Raw genomic sequence first — 25,810 nt, 5'->3', positions numbered from 1 at the left:
CTGCTTTCGTGCTGCTTGTTGATGTTATGAACTCCTCCTAACGTTACCGGAGCTGAAGGTGCCACACGCTAAAATGTCCGTGGGGACCCGGCGCCAACCCATAGATAGTTCCAACTCAACGAATTACGTAATCCACCACAGTTGCACTCAATATTTAAATAATGTTAGTCTAAATAAATGTAGACAGATACATAATTTCAAGCAGAAAACGAATCTTTCCATTAAGAACAAGGGAACAATCAGGGAATTTAAACATGGTTGACATTGTTTTTTTGTGTTTAAGGAAAGTCTAGTGCTGGCTGAGCATATTGTTTGTTTGCATTAAGTTAATACTTTGACAAATGTAGCCTATATTTTTCAGTCAGTTCGGTCTTTGTGTGCCAAACATTATTTAAGGCTGTAAACACTGTAACACTGTAAACCTTTTTTTATATGTGAATGAGAAGAAATGAGAAGCATGTTTAGATTTGAGTGTTATTTTTTTTTTTTTATAAAAATTAATGTATATCGAACCGAACCGAAAACCGTGACCCCAAAACCGTGATACGAACCGAACCGTCCATTTTGTGAACGGTCCCACACCTACCGTTTATCATAAAAATGCAGTGCCCCCGAAATACAAAAAAAAGCCCCCGAAAATCAATTAAGGGGGGCAAAAAAAGCCCTTGAAAAAAAAAGTTAATTTCTAACCCTGTTGTGCACAATTGTACAGCCGTGGCCTATTTTTATTCCCATCCTATTTTTATTTTGTAATTATATTATTAGTCTATTGTGCTTCTATTTTTAATTTAGTTCATATTCCATTTTCATTTTACTCCACCTTTTTACTTTATTCTACCGTAATTGTCCGTCCGTTAACACTTTGATCGCCGGGGTTAAATTCATAATTTACCAGCCCTCGCCAGCCCTATTTAACATGGAGAAGTTCCCCTTCTTTGCAGGGCTATAACTTTTTAAATTGTATTGCTAAATTGACATTACCATGGCCCATTCAAAGTCCTATATCTATTGTTCAGGGTGTAGCAATGTTATACTTTTTCATTCACATATTCATACTAAAATACGGTCTAAAGTATGTTTTTATCGTTTTCTGCAGCTTTCTCCAGAACGTGATTTATAGCCCCAAATGCATTATATTGATGATTGTATACAGTTTGATAGCAATCGGCACGAGATAAAAAATGTCAACTGCACGTACTTCTAGAAGTTACTACGTATGATCTGATGTTGACCGGATGGGCGGGGGGTCGTTTATAATTCCGTGGGCAACTTTATATCATTAATCTAGTGTGGGTGATATGATCATGGTTAGTATAGAAGACATTACAAAATAACGCTGAAACTCACCGTAGCTTCCTCTCGCCGTTGGGAGATGAGCGTGGAACAGATTTTTTTCTATTATGGGATGTAGAAATACCCGATCCATTTCCAGGTTGTATAATAGTATATACGTCCAAATCATGTTGTTTATCGAGTTATTGGCAACGGATCGATATCCATTGTGTCGAGCTCGAGTCCCGGGACCTATAGCGAGTGATCGGACCAAATTGAAATGAGCACCAGCTTCCACTTCCCTGTTTCTTCCCTGGGCGATCTGCCGATCCGCCACCAGATGGCGCTCTTGAACCGTTAGAGAGTTGACAGGGGCTCACCAGTACATATAATGTCTCCGGGGGAGAAATATGATTTCGATCACAGATTTTTGAAATATTGATATCAAAGACGCTGTCCAGCGTCATCGGCAGAATAAGCATGGCGGGGAATGACGTGTTCCAGCGTCAACGGCGATTAAAGGGTTAATGTCGCACCAAAAACGACCAAATCAAATTCCTTGTATGTGAAAACTACTTGGACCTTGATTCTGATGGGACAGTAGAATAACACATTCTCCACTGCCAGGCATAAACTATTAGGTACTACATAATGTCACATTATATATACTTTCTACTCTACCGATAGCTACTGCACCATTCATTGTTATTATTTGAAATTGCAGCATGGACATTTCAACTAAAAATACACTAACTATAGAATGTCTGAGTAAAAAAGGAACACCTTTAAGTGTCATATCTTCAGTAGAAGGATTGAATTGGCCTACAAATTGGAATACACCCCCCTTCTTCACAAACCAAAATTTACTTTGCAGGGTTGAGTGATTATAAAGGGCAGAAAATCTGAAAAGTAGAATGTGCACACTAGATAATGCGCACACTAAATAATGCTCCCGTACACATTTATCTGTATTTCCACCACATGCAAATGCAGGAAACGTCACATGTGGTGGTAATACCGACAAATGTCCATGGGAGCATCATCTAGTGTACGGACTGTATTTTTCACATGCAAGTGTTTTTCTGTCCAGCACCTAGTATTTGTTTGGATGTATGTGCTTTTGTAAAAAATAAAATAAATTACAAACGGCAGACACTGGAACATTGTATGTACCGTATATAATTTTTTTTTTTATTATTTTATTATTCAAATTTAGTTTATATATTCCATTTTATTCTACTTTAACACATTGCGTGCCCCGTCCCTTTCGGGAAATTAGGTCTAGATTGCCAGCGCTTTAATCAATGGGAGGACAGGGATATTTGCGAACGCTTAAACTATATCTTAAATTATGGCTATGGGTCTAATACACCGGTCGCTTATCAATGTACGTTGTCATTTTTCGGCTGATTTATGAATCGTTTTCAAATAAACGCTAGATTATCGATAGTATATGTGTCCTCATGTACGAAGAGAAGCGGGGTCTGAAGAATCGCGTCTCCGTACTTTGGTCGGCGCGAAACTCACACACTCCGATGGCGGAGAAAGGAACATCTGATTACCCCAAGATTTGTAACATAAAGGCCTTACCCCAGGGATTAAAGCAAAAAAAATCTCCTGACTGAACCCTTTTTTTCAGGCCAAGTCATATTCTTATTTTAACCTCCACTGTATATATATATATATATTTTTTTTTAATAGCGTTAGCGTTTTAAGGGAGCCTACTTGTTTCGGTTTCGTCGATAATCCAATGTACAGTTCCTAACAGATTATATACATTATGATGGGGAGGAGACTGTACATTAGGGGGGGTGGGTGGGAGAAAAAAGATACATACGGTGGGGAGAGAATATACGGTGGGGAGGAGACTGTCTATAGATACACCTGTGTGATGTTGCTACGGAGTTAAGCTAATAAAGGATACTCGTCACAACCACAGCAGAGGACTCACGTATTTGTACTGTGAAGTAACACGACAATGACAAATGTGTTGTTTCTGTTTTTCTTTTTGACATTGTTGCGGAACACGGAACAAGTTAACAACTCGCCACTGTCTACAGCCCCCGCATCATACTGTAGCCTAGCCAGTCTCTTGAAACACTGCTATTTTCAAACTTCCATTCCTCTCGAAACTTCTTTTGTTGGGTGGTGCCGCTCATCCTTTTCGTCTGAGAACACCGCGGTGGGTTTTCTTTTTAGTGGCCGGCTTACTCCTTCCATTAGCGTTATTAGCTAACGTTAGCTAATCGGTATAGCAGGCGTGCGTAACGTTAGTACAAGCAGGTGGTGGATGTGACGTCGGTAAACAAGGAGAGAATTGACGCGCGAGGCTGCAAAAAAGGAGACTGTCGTAAGACTCATGTTTTCTGACATGCGTTTCTACTATTAAGTATTATTACATTTTCATATAACAGGCTGACGGACTCCGGTAGAGCCGTCGCGCCTCCGCTAACCCTTCAATAAGCTTTGTGGTCCGGGCATAAATGTGTCCATAAATCCATTTATTTTGATCCTACAGTCTGAATGTATCTTGCGATTACGGTATTATACATTTCTCGAGTCGCTGCGTGCGTCCTGCCATTATTGCTCGCCATGACTCTGCTTGGCGCAGCCGCGGTAGGGAAGAAATGCCCTTTTTCATGATATTGACACCTCCGATTGGCTCAATTTAGTTTCAATCTGGTAGCCAATTGACGGGAAATCCATCAGACTCCGAATCAAATTGACGGAATTCCGTCTCAAGACTGAACGCGTTAATGCCTGCTTACCTCACATCTGATGTCATGCAAAAAGATTAATCCAATTCCTGATCGCCATTCCAAATATCAATCGCATCCATTGATCCAACGTTATAGTCCAAAACACGATAATCCACAATGCTCCCAGTCCCCCCATAGTAGGGTCATCTGTGGCACTTCCGTGACCGTGGAGAGCGAAGGTCCGTTTCTCAATGGATTTGTCATCTAGGAGGGTTAATAAACAAATTTAGCCGGGGTGTGTTTTTTTTTTTAAAGGCAGGGAAAATTTGTGAGACCAAAATCCAAAATGGCTGCCGTGGAAATGAACCTTTTAATGGTTTGACCTACAATGATGCACAATACATAGTTTCAGAGAATACATATTTGGTTTATATAATGATTTGACCTATTGTTTACCTTCAAATGCAAGATGGCTGCCAATTTTGAGCTCCAAACGGGATTTTTTTCAAAATCGTCACAGAGCCTTCATATTAGGCTCTAATGAAAGCTCTGCTCATGATGAGTTGAATAATATACAGTATAAGTACACAGAAGTTATCTCTGAGGTCAATAAAGTCAATGTTTGTGTGTAAACAACAGTTGCTGATTTGCGGTTTTCCATTAAATAGGGTAGGCTACTGAGAATATGGTGTCCAGTTCATCCCATCACATTTTCATAATGAACCAAAAAAAATTTTGCACTATAGCCTAACATAAAATAGTATTCTGTATGCAAAGCTAGCAAGGTTAGTTGCTTGAGCTGAATTTAACCCTTGTGCGCTGCTTATTTATTTATCTTACTTTGGTGTTAACAAAAACTCTGGGTCCGAATGGACCCGCTGTGTAACTCAGTACCAACCACCCCAAAAAAATAAGGATTATTATCCAGTTTTGTTTTGAACTTCATTACTAACTTATCATAACCAGTCTCCATATCAAACCTTATTTTATATGTCCCCATATGGCCCCAAGACACAATATACCTATTTATTCAATCGAAAATAGGATTATATTCATTCATGCTGTTCCCCATATTGAAGAAAATGGGTAAATATGTATGCAATCTGACTATAACAGGCTAATATATGAAGACACTTTATTGAGTAAACTGCTTTGTGGGTTTTAAAACTGTATTATGGAAATAAATCAATATATCAGAATGAACTTGACAGGAATCCCACCGGTGATTATTGTTTTTCGCAGCTGGAGCAATCAAGCCCACTGACACACTTTCAGTGCAATCAGACACACCTGCCGGCGATAATAATAATCACTTTATTTGGGCTGACAAGAGCCACAGAACAACTGCGTCTGCATTTGATCTCGTCTTGTCGATGGTGTAAAATGAATTAGGTATATTGTTAGTAAGTTAGCCATGTAATAAGCGGGATAATGTATAGCTATACCCGGTCATTGTCGCAAAATAATTTACCTTCACTGACGTTTAAAACACCTCGGCGAGGCGCATCGGTGTTCTAAACTCCGTGTCGGTCAATTATTTTGCGACAATGACCTCGTAGCTATACATTATCCCACCCAAACAGGAAACAAGGCAAGCTGTTAAGAATCAACACACAGTCAGCATGGCGCTCCTTCAAGCGCCACACAATCATCATAGAAGATGAGGAGCTCAGGGATCGTATCACACGACTAATTGAGTCAACGACAGCACTGTCAGATCCTTACGCAAATTATATAATGTACCACTATGCCTGTTGGATGAAGCATATCCACCACAGTCTTCAAGACAGATGATGCTATGCATCTCCAGAGTGTGTCTCTCTCAGAGGCAAATAATTGGTTCTTTAGACATGTTGATACTGTCATCTTTGATGAGCGCGAGATCCGTTCACTGCAGTCTCTTTTAGCAGACCACAGACGCATCGTCAGTGACTATGGCTATCCAGTGGGCGAGGTCAAATCATCTTACGTCAAAAGTCTGCTCATTAATGAGTATCAAGATAAAATTGGCTTCAAAGACAGGAGTGAACTTAACAAGAGCGAGTGAGTCTATGATGTTGAGGGTGGTGGTGACTACATATGAGCTGCAGTGTCATCTCTTGGCGATGAGCAGCTCCTCCAGAACTTGGCACCACGGCTATCAAAGAAAAGATAGTCCTACTGTTCCCTGGCCACCTCGCATTGATCATCTTTTTTTTTTTTTTTTTTGGTCTTTTTCCCCCTCCATTTTCCTCCGATTTTCTCCCATCCCAATGTTAGTCGTATGCCAATTCCCAGTCCCTTCCTGATCGCTGCGCACTTACCCCCCACAGTCAGATCATCTGGGAGAGTGGAGGCTACCACGTGCTTCCTCCGACACACGTCCAGCCAATCACCGCTTCTTTTCACCTGGCAGCGCGGATTCTCATTGAGAGGGCGTAGCGTGTGGGAGGACCACACTATCCCCCTCACGTCCAATCCGCGCTTAGCAGGCGCCCCGACCGAACTGTAGGAGTCGCTGTTTACAACGACCCGGACCCACCCCGCCAGCTTCTCCCACCCTCTGATACAGCCAATTGTATCAGTGCAGACGGCCAGCCAAGCTGGTGACAACCCCGGAGCTGTGAGCTGGATTCGAACAGGCGAATCGAGCTCACAGCTCCGGGGCTGGTGACGAACGCGATCTCCGCTCGGCCACCTAACCGCCGCATTGATCATCTTGAGGAAGGCGAACAGTTGAGCGAGTTGCTGTTGAAGCTTTTGACTTGGCTAAAACAGCCGGAGAGAAAAACTGCTGACCTCAGCCCAGCCACACTCAGTCTGGCCTCCATGATCCAGTACCACATCACTGGACAGCGCACTACCACTGCTATCAACCTGGGCGTAAATGTCCATGGCATGACAAGGAGTAAAGATCTGGTAGACACTCTGCACAAGAGTGGTGTCTGCATCAGCTATGCAGATACACTGCTCCTCTATGACCACTGGGCTCTGATGGATGTGGAGGCATCAGCAACCTGCCCACAGGAGATCGCAGACAGCAAGCCAGCTATCGTGAACATCGACAATGACTTCAAAATTGACACTATGACAGGTGACTCTAGAGGAGCCCATCCAACAAAGTCATGTACGTGCAGCCAGAGTGCTATGAAAAGAAACCAGGCAAAGAGACTGCTGAAACGCTCACCAAGAAGAAGGAAATCTCTGCACAGCTAAAGCAGAAGTGTGCAGAACTGACAAAGGTTTGCCAGTACAGATGCCCCCTGGTAGCAAGAGCGAGCCACCTGCTCGTCCCAGGGTAGATCCACCAGTGGATGGGTCAGCTCCGCAGCGTGCTCGCTCTGTGATACATGCACTGTCTCGTGTAGACAATCATGGTACAATGCTGCTCTCAGCCTATGCAAAGGTGAGGACCAACTACACTGGACCTGTTGTTCTAGACTGCGGAAACACAAGACGTGTTTGTCCAAGCAGCTTATGTCTCGCAACAAATCAGAGGTGATCTGCTGATCAAGCGCAAGAATACATTTATCAACTGCCATGCAATGCTCTCTGAAGAGGTTGCAGACATCATACCTCTCATGTGATCACTGGCAGTGACCACACCTCAGGCTTCTATGGCCATGGAAAGAAAAAGGTGTTAGAGAAGGTGATGGTTGTTCCTGAGGCAAGAGAGCTCCTGGGATGAGTGGGTGAGAGTCTGGAGTTGAAAGATGAAGTGAGAGCGGATATGAAAGCATTTGTCCTCTCAATTGTTTACGCTGAGAGTGCAGATGTTACGTGTGGCCAGGCCAGAGCTTCAAAGTGGCACAAATTGAAGAAGAAGTGTACGATTCGTCTCCCACCTGATGAGGACTCCTTGGATCTTCATGTGGAAAGGACAAACTACATTACATATTGCGAGCTCCATTACAACCTTCAAGAACATCCTTCCCCATTGGTCACGGCTGGGAACTAGTGAATGGGAAGTGCCGGCCAGTGCGTCATACCCTTCCCTCCTTGCCCCAGCAGCTCACATCTCATGACTGCTCAGATGAGAGTAGCAGTGATGATGAATGGAGTCAGTGTGGAGAATCAACAGATTCTGATGAAGAATAGTGATTCTGTTTCCGGTTCTCATCATCCATCAACAACAAGTTGTTACGTTATATAGTCTGCTTAGCTTTAGGGATATATCCATCCCTACTCTGTGTGCGTTTTCTACCAGCCTTTTCTCTCCACCCTTATTTCCTTTATTTTTTTTTATATTGTGATGTGAACATTAGTGTGTTTTATTCTAACAATTATACTTTCAGTTTGACATTACATGGTTCAGTTGCTGTGTCAGCCAGAGGGAGATGCTGTTGCCTCCAAATCTGCCCTTAACACTTTGAGTGCCGGCGACGTGTTGTCATCTTTTCATGCCCCCCGTCGAGTGCCGACGACGCAAATTTTCGTTTGATTTTTTTATTAGCGATCTGAATTCATATTTCATCAACCGAGTCTCCCGTTGGTACAGCAGCCCCTCTAGGAGCTCCGATGGGAAAATACCGCCCCCTATCGTCTATCCCTGTGTAACTGCAGGCCATTCGATTATACTGGTGGATCTGTGGAGGGGGAGCCTCCTCGCTCCATTATGCTGGCGAGGGATCTGATGACGAGGGAAGTGATCGCAGGAACGGAAAGCAGCCTGGAATATATATTTACAGCAGCCAATAATCAATCAATAAACGCGATCGATATTTGGAATGGCGATCAGGAATTGGAATAATCTTTTTGGAGAACATCTGATCTAAGGTAAGGAGTCTATGTTACCAGTTTTAGGATAATCAGAGCTGTCTTCACTGAGATAACAGCGTGTCCCGTATGTGTATATATATGTGTGTGTGCGTGTGTGTGATGTTGAGGAAATGAGGTAATCGATTTCTCAGCTCGCTTCTATAGCGTGCATAAGTACACATATACTATCGATAATCTAGCGTTTATTTGAAAACGATTCATAAATAGGCCGACAAATGACAACGTGTCTAGTGTATTCGAGAATATTCCAATAAATGCAGTTTATGAGGGAATCTTTCTATTTTCCGGAAATTTGAGAAAACGATAGCTTTTTCTAAATGCTATAAAAAGGATATGAACCGATTAAAAAACAATCCGTTTCGACAATATTGACTGCAAACAAGTCATTGATAAGCGACGGGCAGATTAGACACATAGCCATAATTTAAAACATAGATTATGCGTTTTTAATGCCATCATTGAAGTGGATGATGGCACTCAAGGACATTAATCAACGTTATGGCTGGCACTGAAAGTGTTAAGGCCATTAGGCTACTAGTTGATAAATTATTATTTTGGAGTGCTATTTGTTGAAGCACCATAGTTATACAAAAGTTACAAAAAATATATATAAAAAGAAAAAAAAGAAAAAACACCTCCCTTTTGACTGTTCACCTTGTCGTGGTAAGTAGGGATGCACCGATATGAAAATTGGCCGCCGATACCGATACCGATTGTTCAACTAACACTATCGGCCGATACCGATATTTGTATATAAGTATTTGTAATTTTTTTTTTTTCTTTTTTAATGAAACTACTGTATATTTGTATGTGTATGTTTGTATTTGTAGGCCTCTTTACTTAAAAAAAAGGAAACATCAAGAAATATGTTTATGGTATCACCATCTCTCTCCCAGTATCGTCTTGCGGCCTGCAGAGGGATACTATTTTCTCAACCAGAGCTTTCAACCAATGCAATGGAACCATTCTTACGGCCTGCAGCGGGATACTATTCTCTCAACCAGAGCTTTCAACCAATGCAATGGAACCATTTTGATTGACAGTCGATTCGGCCAATTACACCACACCGCTAGCACCCACCTCCTGCTGTCCTTACCACCAATCGGCAAGCGTTTATTCATTTTTCTACTTTCGGGCATGCCGCCATTGTTCCGTTTGCGAGAGCAGAACACACTTAACGTAGCTACGTTAGCTGCCCGGCCCGCCGACCGGCGCTCCACAGCATGACTAAATGAGACATAATGATTTTACTGCAACAAATGTTATAATAAAACAAAGCCTTTCTATACATTTGTCTGGTTGAAAACTTTATTAACAGATTGCAGAATGTGTAGTTGGGTACGGAATGAGCAACGGAATGGAACCGAGCTATGAACGGACTAACGGAGTAATGCCTTGTTTACTGCTATCTTCGGGTAAATAATATGCTTGTTATTGAACGTGTAACACTAACTATATAAGGTTAATGCCACAAAACGAATGTTTGTGTCATTTAACAGCAGATACTTTCTTAAATGCCATCTTCCCGAGAGAGGGTGTTGACGGGGAGTTGTGTTATTAATAGCATTGAACAGCTAACCGAAAGCTAGCGTTAACTATTGTTAAAGGTTTAGCCATAACGTTACCTTGGCTAAAGTTGGGCTATTCATAATGCAGCAATAATGGCTGCAGACCTGCAAGCAAAGTACAGCAAGTTGGCAAAGGAGTATTCCAACGCAAATCACATTTTCACCAGTAACGTTAGTCTTGCATCTCCCGGTAGCTAATGAACGGACTCGGAGTAATGCCTTGCTGCTATGGGTAATAATAATATGCTGATGTTATTGTCCGTGTAACACTAACTATATAACGTTAATGCCACAAAACGAATGCCTTGTTAATCATAAGTAGTTACTTTGATGCAGTAGCTTGTGTGTGTGTGTGGGGGACGGCGGGCGTTGTGCAGGTAGGTCGCGAGTGAACTTTATTTTTTTTTGCCTTTTGACGCTACACAAATTGATGGGTATTTATCGGCGACTGCTATCGGCACATTTGAGCTTATCGGCCGATAGCAGTCAACAAGGCACTTATCGGCCGATACCGATACCCGACCGATATATCGGTGCACCCCTAGTGGTAAGGGAGCTTGAGTACCTCAGTGAACCCTGAGAGCTATGCCAGTAGGAGGAAAATCCTAGCAGGTTTTACCAAACCGGACATACAGGTCTAGGGTGAGAGGTCAGACAAAGCAGTCAGACAACCTTGTGGAAACAGCATCTGGGGCCAATAACCCACCCTGCTGAAGCAAACAGGGGTGATCATTAGGGATGCTCGATATTGGCTTTTTTACCGATACCGATATTGTCCAACTCTTAATTTCCGATACCGATATATGCAGGGTCCCCCCCCCCCCCCCTCCAAAATTTTATAATTTCAGGTAATTAACATTACATATCTCTTGTTGTGGAATTAACACAACATTATGCATACTTTTGACAATAAATAAAATCAGAATTTGTTCTTACTTGCTTGCCTGGGTAAATAAAGGTTATAGAAATGTAAAAAAAAATATATATAAAAAAAAATTGAAAACCGATAGATATTTTCTGATATCACATTTTAATGCCGATATCGACTTTCACAGATGGATGGAGTATGGTGGAAGATACCCACCTATCCCCTCTGTCCATAACTCAACTCATCATGAGCAGAGCTTTCATTAGAGCCTAATATGAAGGCTCTGTGACTATTTTGAAAAAGATCCCATTTGGAGCTCAAAATTGGCAGCCATCTTGCATTTGAAGGTCAACAATAGGTCAAATCATTATATAAACACCAAATATGTATTCCTTGATCAAAATAAGCTCTGAAACCATGTATTGTGCATCATTGTAGGTCAAACCATTAAAAAGTTAATTTCCACAGCAGCCATTTTGGATTTTGGTCTCATGAATTTCCCCTGCCTTTTTAAAAAATACACCCCGGCTAAATTTGTTTATTAACCCTCCTAGATGACAAATCCATTGAGAAACGGACCTTCGCTCTCCACGGTCACGGAAGTGCCACAGATGACCCTACTCAATGCAATAGTATCCAGCTGCATGCCCGAGAAGTAAAACCTGGACCGGACTTATTTTTTTGATGCACAGTCCCAGCCAATCCAATCCAATGATGTGCAATACCATCCGGGAGACGATAGGCGGCGGTATTTGCCCTTTGCGAGCTCATACCCATTCCCAATGATAACGTCAGGCTGGATGGATGAAAAATGAATGGATATCGCTAATAAAAGAAATAACGATTAAAACCCAACTATACTCATGATTGGCACTCAAGCGATGGTGAGTTAACCCGACTATACTCGTGGTTGGCACTGAATGGGTTAATTTACTATTTTAAAACGTACTTTTACTTGCTTTGCAAGTGTTGATATTGTCTGTTAACACTATGATCGCCGATGACGAGTTAAGACGTCATTCCTAGCCATGCTCATTCTGCCGAAGACGCCGTAACTCGTCTTTGATATCAATATTTCAAAAATCTGTGCTCGAAATCATATTTCCCCTCCGGAGCCCTGAGACACACTGCAAAGCTCCACTCAACTCTCTAGCGGTTCAAGAGCGCCATCTGGTGGCCGATCGCCAACCGGAAATGACCCTTTGAACCGGAAGTGCTCATCCATATGTGGTCCGGGCACTCGCTATCGTTAGAGAGACTCCGTCTTGACACAGTGAACATCGATCGGTGCAAATAATCGAAAAAACAACATGATTTGGACGTATATACTATTATACAACCTGGAAATGGATCGGGCATTTCTCCATCCCATAATAGAAAAAATTCTGTTCCACGCTCATCTGCCAGCGGCGCGAGGAAGCCACGGTAAGATTCAGCGTTATATTCTAACGTGTTCCATATAAACTGCTATGATGAACATATGACCCACTCTGGATGAATCATCTAACGCTGCCCACGGAATTATAAGCGATCCGCCGCCCATCCGGTCATCATCAGATGATACGTAGTAACTTCTAGAACCACGTCCAGTTGACATTTTTTATCTTGCGCCGATTGCTATCAAACTGTATTTCATCATCAATATAATGCATTTGGAGCTATAAATCAAGTTCTGGAGAAAGCTGCAGAAAACGATAAAAACACTTATACTTTAGACCATATTTTAGTATGAATATGTGAATGAAAAAGTTTAACGTTGCTACACCCTGAACAATACATATAGGACATTGAATGGGCCATAATAATGGCAATTTAGCAATAGAATTTAAAAAGTTATAGCCCTGCAAAGAAGGGGAACTTCTCCATAGACAAATAGAGCTGGCTAGGGATGGTAAATTATGAATTAACCCATGGCGATCAAAGTGTTAATGTTGATCATTTGTCCAAATAGTGCACTTCAATCCCAATAGGGAACTTTATCTTGGTTTGATCATCTTTGTGTCAAATAAAAACAAAGCTTATTTGAATGATTTCCTTGGCGTTTCTAGTTTTTAAGAGAAAAAAAATCGATTAAAAATCCTAAATCGGATGTGGTGTGAAGAAAAAAATCTGAGATTTTTATTTTAGGCCATATTGCCCGGCCCTAGACTGCAAGCTTACTTGGCAATAAAGGTGTTTCTGATTGTGATTGTTGTTCCCCCGGACTGACTCACATGGATTCCTCAGCGTGTTTCTTAGCCTCGGTGACCTGCTCCTCTCTCAGCTTCTCGGCCACCTGGGCCTGTCTCTCCACCTCGGAGAAGCTCTTACTGCTGACCTTCTGGGCCCCCAGACCCCTCTTAGCACCGAGCTGAGACGGGATGCACAGTTAGTGACTTAGGAAGACATTGAAATAGGGTTGGAATTCAGTTTAAGTTTGTTTCTCAACCCTTTCACTACCACACTACAGACGGTTAACCCTTTCCGATCACACTACAGACAGTTAACCCTTTACTACCACACTACAGAAGGTTAACCCTTTACTATCACACTACAGACGGTTAACCTTTCACTACCACACTACAGACGGTTAACCCTTTCCGATCACACTACAGACGGTTAACCGTCTGTAGTGTGATAGTAAAGGGTTAACCGTCTGTAGTGGGATAGTAAATGGTTAACCTTCTGTAGTGTGATAGTGAAAGGTTAACCGTCTGTAGTGTGATAGTAAAGGGTTAACCTTATGTAGTGTGATAGTAAAGGGTTAACCTTCTGTAGTGTGGTAGTGAAAGGTTAGTCAAGTCAAGTCAAGAGTTTTAATTGTCACGGCATACAGGTATACAATGAAATGCGGGTGGTCTTGCCCGCAACGATGTGCAATACAGTGGTACAACATATAATAGAATAAAAAAAAATGAAAAAACAACATTGTGCAGTAACAGGTAACAGGTAACATGGAGTGACATCTCGGTATCTGTACATAGTTATTTACAGAGCATATGGGGCATGCTAGTTAGCTTTGGTAGTGCAATACACTGTTCCTGTTATTCTAATTTAAAGTGTCCTTTCCTTTGGCCATAAGTGTGCGTGTGTGCGACATGAGTGTGTGCCCGCTCATGTTAAAGTGTTAAGTGGCTGCTCGTGTGTGAGCGTGCACAGCGTGCTTGTGTGTGGATAGTTCAATGTTCTGAGCACTCAATGTTCATTGTTCATGGCTCTGATGGCCTGGGGGAAGAAGCTGAGCCTAAGCCGCTCTGTCCTAGTAGCTGGGGTTCGCAGGCGTCTGCCTGACCTCAGCAGCTGAAACAGGCGGTTATTGGGGTGGTGAGGGTCTTTCATTATCCTGCAGGCTCTGGATTTGCACCTCTTGTTGTATAGACAGTCTGTAGTGTGATAGTAAAGGGTTAACCTTCTGTAGTGTGATAGTAAAGGGTTAACCTTCTGTAGTGTGATAGTAAAGGGTTAACCTTCTGTAGTGTGGTAGTGAAAGGTTAACCGTCTGTAGTGTGATAGTAAAGGGTTAACCTTCTGTAGTGTGGTAGTAAAGGGTTAACCGTCTGTAGTGATAGTAAAGGGTTAACCTTCTGTAGTGTGGTAGTAAAGGGTTAACCTTCTGTAGTGATAGTAAAGGGTTAACCTTCTGTAGTGTGGTAGTAAAGGGTTAACCTTCTGTAGTGTGATAGTGAAAGGTTAACCTTCTGTAGTGATAGTAAAGGGTTAACCTTCTGTAGTGATAGTAAAGGGTTAACCTTCTGTAGTGTGGTAGTAAAGGGTTAACCTTCTGTAGTGATAGTAAAGGGTTAACCTTCTGTAGTGTGGTAGTAAAGGGTTAACCTTCTGTAGTGTGATAGTGAAAGTCATATACTATAGTCATATACTATAAGTATTATAGTATAATACTATAATATTAGTGTAGCCTAATCTTTATCGGCAACTGTGAAGAAAAACCCCATTGGTTTAAACAGAATGAATATAGATTATTATAAAAAAAAATTATTTTAAGGGTAAAATGAATTTGAATATCAACGTTATGAATGAAGCTTTGAACTATTCGGTACAGCCCTATTAAATATAATAATGAAAAGATTATTATTTTTTTTTATTTTTTTTATTACCTTCATACTGTAACTGTAACCTACTTTTACTATCATGCACTTTGCCACTAAATAATTGTCCTTGTCTATATTACTACCTACTATGCTAATATGTCTTTAACACTGTTTGACAAACAGAGTTGTACCCTTCCTGCTGACCTGTTGTACAGAACTTGTAAGGTGCTTTGGATAAAAGAGTCAGGTGAATGACAAAATGTAAATGTAAACACCATAGATGTCGCCAAAAGAATATTTGGATATTGTGGATTACCACTTAAGAAAAAGAAAAGGGAATGTACCCGTAATTACTAAATCAAAAGCAGTTGTTACATTTTTTTTTTATTAAGATTCATGGAAACATCACTCACCCCTTTCTTAGCAGTCATTGGCTTCTTCTTCCCAATGATGGAGGGTTTCACATCTGACACAAAACACAAGATGAAACTTTATCAGGCCTAGTGCACAGAACATCTGACCTATAGTACCCAGTGGAGACAACCTGTTCCAAACTGCGGAACATCAAAAACAGAACAACAAGTTAAAAGACGACCAAGGTTAAGAATTCCCCCCAAAGTGGAGCAAAGGCATTCCATCTATTGTGAAGAATGCAGGTCTTCTTTGGTTTTGCTTCAACAATGCAAAACACTGCAATTAGCCCAATCCAACCAATTACCAACAAAAAGAGTGACAGGTGTAAGTGTTCGACTCTGCTCTGCTGCCAGAACTATCATTGACAGAACTCGGGACTTGAGAACTAGAGACTCATATCACTGGACTATCTTGTATTTGTACTTTTTCATATTATATTTGCATTTATATTTTATATTGTATATAGATACTGGACTGTATAGGCAGGGATTAAAGCAAAATCTCCTGACTGAACTTTTTTCAGGCCAAGTCATATTCTTATTTTAACCTCCACTATATATTTTTATTTAATAGCGTTAGCGTTTTAAGGGAACTAGATCATTTTAAACATCTTTTCTATTGCCAGTTTGCTTTTACGTAATATCAATGCTGTTTTCAATTCATTAAATGAAACTGATTGCAAGGGTTGACTGACTTTGTCATACAAATAAACAAATCTACATACTGTAACCGTTCAGTATTGTGTATAGTTCAAATTCAGTATAGTGTATAGTTCAAATTCAGTATTGTGTATAGTTCAAATTATGTATCGTCTATAGTTCAAATTATGTATAGTTCAAATTATGCAGGGCTCGAAATTAACATTTTTACTTGGTAGCACTGGTGCTCCCAACTTCAAAAAGTTTGGAGCACCAGCAAAAATGTAGGAGCACCCACCTAAATGTAAGGAGCACCAACAATATATTGATAAAAAAGACAATATAACAGTACTGTAATGCAGTAAAACAGTGAAAGTAGCCTTAAACTATAGTATAGACCTAGTAGTGTAGCCTATAGTGTAACTAGGCTATGACATTTTGAGGGTACGATAACCTTGGGCAAAAATACCACGGTTTCACGGTATTCGGTACATAAGAAAATCCCCCATTGAACAAAGCGTATTACAGTGCACAATAAGCTTTTCTGTAAGTGTTATTTATGAATGTGTGAAGACTGTCTGTATTACACACAGAGGGAACTGTCTGACCACTTTAAAACTAAGTACAGAATATAAAATACTTCCAAATAAACTTTCATGATTATGAATATGTAGGCTACATGTGAAAAGGGCATTTTGCTAATGTAATCAACTTGCTAAGATGTGTTATAATATAGCCTAGTACTATTCTTACTATATTAAACTTTGGATTCATCTTTTGTGGTGGCTCAACATTATTCACACACGGAACTATGTGTTGGGGATAATGGTTCCGCACGGACCATATTGTTTGTTACATTGCTGTCGGCAAACTCGCTCAGAGTGTCAACAGTGTTGACGTCGAGTTGATGTTAGCTGCTAGCTGGCTACCTGAATCCACAACAGCCAGGCAGCCAACCGTACAAAATAGTCTCAGCCAATCACATCGATTTGTACAGTTAGTTAGCTCCACTCCATTGCAAATTAAAAGTTAGCCAGCCAGGACAGCCCATATTAGCAAGCTACAGTTGCTAGGTAGCTAACGTTAGCCAGCCGAAGATCGGTAGCTAGCTAACGTTAGCCACAGCTTCAAAAACTAATTTCAATTATGTTATGAGCTATCAGCTAGCCAGCTAGATAACGTTAGACAACGCCTCGTGTAGTAAACTAAAGTGAATAGTTTACTGGGCCATTGTTTAATGCTTCAGTGGTGTTAAAAGAGGACCTGCACGCTTGCCATCTTCGGTGCAAATGCTACGGGTCTGTGACAAGACGGGTCTGTGAGGGTGAGGGCACTGCGAGCAGCGTGTGTGTGTGTGAAAATACAGCTTGTTTTGTAAGATCACAGCTCGGCAAAAGACATCAAACCGGCTCTGTCATTCATCAGAATTAAGCAGCAATGTGAACTCTATGCCACTGCACCCCTGTGACCTGAACCAGAAGAATGCTTTTGACATTTTTTATTTTACAATTTAAGTAATGAGCACAGGGTCAAACATTTAAAAAATGTTGCTCTCCAAATTACTTCTCGAGATCAAGAAGTTAAAACAAGGCATGGAGAAGGGCTTATTTCCAGGTAAAGGCTTTCATGTATTTCTTCATGCAATGGAGCAAAGATAAATGGTCAATATGCTTCTGTTCTTGTTAACCACAACTTGCCCACCAACATAATGCATGGTTTTTGACAGAAAATCATTTGCGTCGTCAATAAAGCACTGGTGGAAGGAGATCTCGGCTGAAGAGGGTGTTAAAGGGTTAATGGGGACGGAAGCTTGTCGGCGTCAACAAAGCAAAAACACCATGCCTGTGTGACATACAGCCAGCCAATCATCAAACGACAACGTGTTCTGACCTTTGGATATCCATGGCTCATCTGACGACAGACGCATGGAGTCCTCTACAGGACAGACCAGAAATCAGCATCAAAGTCTAGAAACAGAGATGTCATCATGCCAGCGTGACTCTCACACGGGTAACATTCACTGCTTGGAGTTTGTGTAGCATGTGGGTCGTCCATAAGAGTGGATAAGACTGTGTGAGCAATTTGGAAATAAGTTCCAACATTAATGTCTTGATGATTGCCTCGGCTGCGCGCAGGTTGTACTGTAAGGTGGTGAGACACCTGTAGCCTGACTGAGAAGGACGTTGGTCATACTGCAGGCAAAGTCAATTTACCTCAGACTTCCACCTTTTTAACTGTTAAATAAATTGTTTGCTCACTTTGATCCCTTCTGTGATTTGAGGGGAGCTGTGGTCTGACCAATATTTAGTTTTGCAGATACATTGTGGCCGATATATCGGTTATAAAAATATTAAATGGGTATTGACTCTGATATCACCCTGTCAACATTGCGAAAAGGGATAAACGTTGCACCAAATTGTAGCAATTGGCTATTCATTTAGCTAGTTGTCCAATAGTGTTTGTTGTAAAAAAATATATAATAATAAAGTATAATAATAAAAGAGAAGAACAGGAAATGAATTACTTATTTTAAACAGTAATATGTCCTATTATTTTGTCATTTATTTTGCATACAAATTCAAAAGATGTTGAGTATCAGCTGCTTCAATCTAACAATATCAGTATCAGCCTTTAAACACCCGTTTCAGCTGTGGGTGTGTGAATCTTTCGACATCATAGAGAGTAGACGGATAGAAGCATTCAACTTTGAACACACAGCATCTCAGCTGCAGAAAAGGAGTAGGTTTAATAACCTTTCTAAAAGCTCACAGTAGACTCACCGATGGTAGCTTTAGGAGATGTGCTCAGTCCCTCAATGCTTGGCCCTTCCTCTGGCTCTGGTAAAAGGAACCAAAGAAAACGACATTTGAGATAAAATACGTATAAAATCACATCCATGGTTTGACCTTTTTTCCCCCCGAAATTTTTTTGGGGGAAAATTTCGATTTTGTCCAAAGATTACTCCATTTGATAGGTGATACGGAGTCCACTTACTATAAAAGGTGATACGGAATGCACTTACTATAAAGGTCTGTCGAGGAATAAAAGAGGCACTCTGACGTCACAAATTAGGGCGGGGCAGTGTGTGCAGCAGGATGAAAATAGCAAATAGCAAAATTACCATGCGTTTCATTAACAAAGTGCCACTTCAGGTCTACAATTTAAGCAAATAAAAATAATAAAGACAACCAAGAGGACATTTTATATTTAGTTATTTGAATCAGGACTTTTACTGACATGCCGTGGCAACAGCTGTTTGGTAAAAAACCAATCACGCGTCTAAAAACAAACCTTTGCCAAAGCACCAGCATGTAGAAGGTTATCCCAACACTATGACATTACAATTCTTCTTCTTCTTATTATTTTAATGACAGGTCCAATTGTACTAACGGTTATTGCTGGTCTCCTGGACTTTGGCTGTCGTATCCATCAACTGTGCGTTGAGAGTGGCTCCGTTCTGCTCCGACAGGGTGGTGGCCGCCATGTTCCAGTCATTAGCAGGCTAAAATCACAGATCAAAAAGTACAAACAAATTATTGTATTCAAGATTAAATCGGGATGGACTCGTTTTACGTTAAGGAGGTCCAGTAATGTGATTTTCACCACCATAATGATGGTGATTTTAGTGCCATATTTTTTTGTTTATCCGTAAATAACTGATGTGCAATTTTTTCTATACATGTTATATTTTATATCAAGCAGAATTCCTCAACCTCATATTTAACATACACGATCAACTTGAACAATTAAACCCTCCACAACCTACACACTCAATTAAAGGTCATCATTCGATCTGCACATTGACAGCACGTGTATTAAGCTTAAATTGTGGATAGAGCGCTTCAGCTGCCAAAATGTACACAAGTGACGTGTCGGAAGTTCCTAAATTTGAGCGATTAAATCTTCCAACTTTGATCAAAAGTCGATTTTTATTATAGTATCTAGTCAAATCGGAATCCTAAAACGAACCCGTGTGAGCTCTGCAAAGAAGTCCGTCTCTTCCTTCTTCTTCTCAGGTGCTGCAGGCTGGGTGCTTCCACTGGAGGAGTCAATAGACAGCTACAACACAGAAAGGTTGTTTTTAAGCACACAACTTGCTCCGAAGCTCTAGTTAATGGTGGAAATTGCAATCACCTAGTAGAACATTTATTTTGAGTTTCCTTGGATGACATGGCCTGATGTAATTAGCTAACAACGGTTAACCGTCGGTAGTGTGATAGTAAAGGGTTAACCTTGTGTAGTGTGGCAGTGAAAGGGTTAAAAAATAAAGAGGTAATACTACTCACATCTGTGCCATACTTGGACAATGCGACGTTGGCTTGCTGCCTGATCTTCTCGCGGTACATCTGGGCCGCGCGACTGTTGTACTTGGCGTTGGTGTCGTTGGTTGAACAGCCGTGTTGGCGGAAGAAGGCCGTCTTCACAGACAGGGGGAGAGAAGAAGAGAGTGAACGGTTCTGCCGTCGTATATCAGACACACCGTCTGCACGACTTTAGTTACCAGATTATTATACCCTGACAATAATACAAGGGGGGGATGAGCAAGTTCAACTAGTCAAATGTACTAAAATACAGAGTTTCCATGCCGTTGTTGGAACCTTTGTTTATTCTATTTAACCTTTATTTAACCAGGCAGGTCAATTAAGAATAAATTCCTGTGTTCAATGACGGACTGGCGAGAGGACAAAAGGTCCCCTCGAAGTGTAACAGGGAAAGGGGACTAAAATAATAACAATGAAAACACAAAAAACAAAACAACCAAATAAAGTTACATAGATACATACACGAAGCAGAACAGTCAAGAGGCTGGGCAACAGTTGCAGGTGTGTAATATAGAGAGAGAAGTGGAATCAACATGTGCAACAGTCAGCTAGGGACTGTTTCTGCTTAAGGCGAGAGAGTACCCCCGAAATCGCCTTTTTGCCGACGATATTGAGATTTTTCTTCCTTAACGTGTCTTATTTCAAACTAGTGGCAATAAAATATCAAAAACACACAATTAGTTTTACTTCATTTTGTCTGATTGTGGAGAACTTTTTATTCCTAAATTTACACCAATAGACCATTCACCCAGAGTGAAAATTGCGTAGTCCCCCGAGGTGGGAACGAGAATAGTTTTCTAGCCACTTCTCAGTCTTCACCGTATGGTTTTATAGTACACTTTATAGCAAAACTAGGGAAAATCGATTTTTTTATGACAGTAGACAGTATTTCACTAAGGTATGGGCTGATAAGAGGACATAGCCACAATCCCTTCTGCAAATAGTTTCGTTTTGAATGTATCAACAAAATGAAACCAAGTTTTCGAATCTGGCATTATCCATGTTGGTGATGCGGGACTTGGCGATACATGCAAATGTGGGCATATTTTACGAGGCAGTGCCTCATTTGCATATATAAACATAAAATGCAGAAAACGTGCAATAAATTTTTTCTTAGTCTTTATGTACATAAACTGGGAAAGTTTCATAGTGATATCTATTAAAATATTTGTTTAGCCTATTAGGCGGTACCGTCTCACCGAAATGACACAAGTTGCCGCTGTTAAGCTTTAGAAAACTATTTGCTCTCCAGAAGTCTCGTTGTGAACAGAGTGTCCGGCCCTATATGCAGCTTACCGCATTGGCATTGCCTCCAACCTGCATACATCTAAGCTGGAACCAGTTCCAGTTAGAGTCCAACTCTGTGGATCTGAGGGAAACAAAGAGGGACATGGAAAGTCAACACTTTTCTCCAAGATAAAGGACTAGTAAGAGGAAGACTATCCGTTATGTCTAACCAGTGTCTGTAATGACATTATCAAAATCATTAAAAAAGTTCTAAACAATTTGGAGCAAATTCCTGGTTGTGTGTTTATATGGACTGGTGTCGATAATAGTGTGAGCTTCTTTGCATTGGTATCTTTGACAACAAGTCTATATTTTAATCTCATCATCCTCATCCAAATGGTGCGATGGTACAGTCATGCTAGCCTCCAGTACCTGATGAAGCTCAGGTGGACTCCTAGAGACCGGTGGATACCGGAGCAGTCGATGCAGAGGAACACGCCATATGGAATGCTGGCCCAGCTGGGGTTTTTGGCTGCACAGTCAAAGCACGCCTATGTAGAAAGGACATGATTGATTGATTGAAAACTTTATTAACAGATTGCAGAATGGGTACAGTACAGTACGGCTCAATACACAATTGTTAAGGGGATGCAGACCAGAGAAAGACTTTCGACTTGTTTACATCAGGGTCCCCCATTTTCAATTCATCATATATGTAGTGCATCGTTTACAAATACAGCCATGTTGAAATGTATGTTATTAGTCAATAAATAGCTATAATTATAATCGAAGCATGTGACAAGACAGTTGTGTTAGGTCAAAAAAACACATGGGCTAATCGTGTCGATTGATTCAACCGACATTGGAGCCGCTATTATTAACAACAGCAGCTTGTCCAATGTAAGCTAACGTTGCACCTTTGCCATCAAGTTAATGGCGTTAGCATAATTACCCTTCCAAAGTTCATTACGATACTGGGATCATAACTAGTCGGCTGGCTGTTAAGCTGGTCAGCTAACTTAGCACACATCGTATACGTGGCTCTTATGTTTGACTCCAGACCGGGAACGTAAAGCCACCGCGGGCCTAGCTAGCTGCTAGCCAGCCAGGTAATAACGGTAGCTAGGTTAACGCTGCTAGCTGACGGTTTATTATTCTATTCTACCCCCTACAGATGTAGATCTAGTTCAACTAAAACAATCAAACGCCACTTGAATCGGATAACGCATGTAGTTGACATTATAAACCCCACGTTACCTTGTTTGTAGGACTAGATCTTAATCGTTTGAAAATGGTAAGGAGTTCAGTCTTATTTGGTTCCGTGGCCATTTTGTCACCAGCTGGGCTGTTTACGTAAAGCTGTGACGTTGTACGGGTCGCGATGAGACTCAAAAAAGGAATAAAGCCTCTCAAATCGATTCATAATGCCTCTCTCTCGTCTCAACACGGTTTGCGCAGACGCATTCTTTTGCCATGTAACAATGATCAACAAATAGATAAAACAATAATCGATTAAACCAAGGTTTGTATTATATATATATATATATTATATACCTGGAAAATGTGACTTTTATGAGCATTTCCCAAGCGAAATGATGAGTTTTTAACCTTCTCATTTGCATAACAAAATGCCCACGAAATGTAATTTTTTTCCCAATAATTCTGAAACTAGAAGAGCAAAAATGACAAAGAAAGTGTCTATATGCTTTGAGGGTCACATACTGTGATTAAGTAATCAGTGATAAAATCCTACGAGTTCGTAAAATATGTAAATGAGCAGCGCCATTACAGAAAAATCCCCTTTCTCCGAGTCCAATATCTCTGTATAGGCAAGCAAATATGATAAATGAGTGACTGTCAATGCCTACGTTTTGAGGGTCTGTGCAAGCAATATGCTTAATTATGAAAATTAGCTACCAATGAATTACACAACAATCCATGTAACAATGCTCAATGCACAGGTTCCCAACATTACTCAAAATACTCCTTGATGCTTATTCAGGCATAACAGGGCAATGTTACGTCAATCCCTTCCAATGGCCATTGAACCACACAAGGACTATTGAGATAATGGTTTTGAAGGAAGGATTTTTTATTCATGCATAAACCATAAAACAGTACCATGAAAGAGAGTTGGTTGTAGTAGTCTATGCGGTTTATAGTTTGAGACACATTTGTAATGATAAACGGTTCAATTAATACAAATAAGCAGAGCTGTGAGTTCAAAACAAGTCTCACTGAAAATATGACTTAGAATTTGTCTCACTCACAAAATGCCTCATCCTGATGTTTGGTAGAATTTGTTGGACTAGAAGTTCGAACATATACATGCAACGAGTTTGATCACACTTATAATTCCTGACACGCACACATTGCTTTGATTGATTGATTGAAAACTTTATTAACAGATTGCAGAATGGGTATACAGTACAGCTCAATACTAACAACTGCTAAGAGGATGACGACCAGAAAAAGACATTTGTCTTGTTTACATAAGGGTCCTCCATTTTCAATTCATCAAGACATTTATGACATATAAGACATACAAATATACAGTACTGTGTAAGAAAAAGAGATCATAAAAAAGTATACATCCGAAGGGGAAGAAACTGTACATTGATTTGAGGGGGTTGGGTGGGTGGGGGTGGGGGTGGATTTTGACATTTACCTGGGCCATGCAGTTTCTAAATGCAGCCACCGTATAGGTGCTCTCAATGACTGGACAAATAACCACTGATGCTGAAAATGATTGACCGTTTGTGTAGCCAATGAAATTCTGAAAAAAATGGCACCTTACTTGAGTTGGTTTTCTGAGACCGAGAAGCAATAAAAGCGTACTTAGTAATGCATCATTGGTAAAAGTCAATCTTTGCAACTTCAAAGAAAGCTCAGGGTTACAGCTCAGACTGCATTAAGCCATCTCTGAGGGCTTGTTTTTGCGTGCTAGTTTAGTGTGCGTGCGGGCCGCTGTGTAGGGTAGAGCAAGGGAACTGGGACTTCGGAGCTAGGATGGCTGTGATAATTGAATTGAAAACCTTTATTTATCCCCGAAGGAGATTCAGATGTCCTTTACAGCATAACAGCATAACAGCAATTTAAAAACAGCAGTTTAAAAACAGTTAATACATAACATACACTTATTAGTATGTGTTAAAAACAAGATGGACAAGTACACAGGGATAAAAATAGCTAAAATAGGACTAAAATAGAGCTAAAAGTGGTGAAAAGAAAAAGAAACAAGTCCAATCGTGATGTTAAATAATTAAATTAATTGGTTACAGTCCACAACCCAGCTCCTCCAGTCCACGGCAGTTAGCCCGTCCTGGCCCTGCCTGGTTGTGGAGCCTGATTGCCACCGGCACAAAGGACTGCCCAACGCGCTTTGTGGTATGTCGGTGGTATGTATGTGGTATAACTGCACTATAACTCAGTCTTGACAGTTACTATAACTATGTTAATGAAGAGAACTAGCTAGTTACTTAGGGGAGCTAGTGTGTGAATTCAGTAGTAGTTAACTTGCCATACAAAGTGAGTGTTAGGGTTTGTTGTTGTTTTTATTCTAACCCAGTGGTAACTTTCTGTTGAGAATAATTGTCCAGGCGGTCAATAAAGTAAAAGTAAAGTCGCACTGCCTCATTCTTCACCGATCAAATAAATGTGTCGATATAGACATTCCAGTGACCATCTACCTCATACTGGACATGAGCACCACCGGTCCCATGAAACAGCTTCATAACGCCTTCTGTCTGGCCTGCAGCGTTGAACCTTACCTGCTCTACCTATTATGAGTGATTTCTCCTGCCCCCCGGGGCATATGGCCCTGAGCCATCGTCTTGTATCTCATCCTGTATACAAATGCTTGCAGTAGTTCTTAGTTCTATCTATTACTGTGAGAACTGGAGTCTGGAGCACAGCCCAATTGCTGACTACACGAGAAGAGAAAGGAGCGGTTTCAAGGGTGTTTAATGGAAATTGAGCAACACAGGAATTGGGGGGAAATAGAACGGGGTTAATGT

At 40.9% G+C, this 25,810-nt stretch overlaps 1 protein-coding gene across 2 annotated transcripts in view; it reads right to left on the bottom strand.

Annotated features, from left to right (window-relative positions):
• The window catches only part of arfgap2 (ADP-ribosylation factor GTPase activating protein 2), a 50,554-nt gene extending 27,406 nt beyond the window's left edge, over positions 1-23,148 (bottom strand). The window contains exons 1-10 of one of the 2 annotated variants that reach the window (XM_084337490.1): positions 23,052-23,148; positions 22,227-22,345; positions 21,864-21,936; positions 20,532-20,663; positions 20,215-20,304; positions 19,636-19,747; positions 19,268-19,300; positions 19,026-19,082; positions 15,607-15,659; positions 13,379-13,515 (exon numbers count right to left, since the gene is read on the bottom strand). In XM_084337490.1, coding sequence (XP_084193616.1) covers positions 13,379-13,515; positions 15,607-15,659; positions 19,026-19,082; positions 19,268-19,300; positions 19,636-19,747; positions 20,215-20,304; positions 20,532-20,663; positions 21,864-21,936; positions 22,227-22,345; positions 23,052-23,123 — 878 coding nt within the window. In that variant the 5' untranslated portion in view covers positions 23,124-23,148. The remainder of the gene's footprint in view (positions 1-13,378; positions 13,516-15,606; positions 15,660-19,025; positions 19,083-19,267; positions 19,301-19,635; positions 19,748-20,214; positions 20,305-20,531; positions 20,664-21,863; positions 21,937-22,226; positions 22,346-23,051) is intronic. The other variant, XM_084337491.1, reaches the window with a different exon arrangement.
• Between the last annotated feature and the right edge of the window lie 2,662 nt (positions 23,149-25,810).

This window comes from Notolepis coatsorum (genome assembly GCF_963971535.1).
Source record: "Notolepis coatsorum genome assembly, chromosome: 20".
NCBI classification, from domain to species: domain Eukaryota; kingdom Metazoa; phylum Chordata; class Actinopteri; order Aulopiformes; family Paralepididae; genus Notolepis; species Notolepis coatsorum.
Note: the sequence above shows the minus strand (reverse complement) of the source record. Positions and strands in the feature narration are given on the sequence as shown.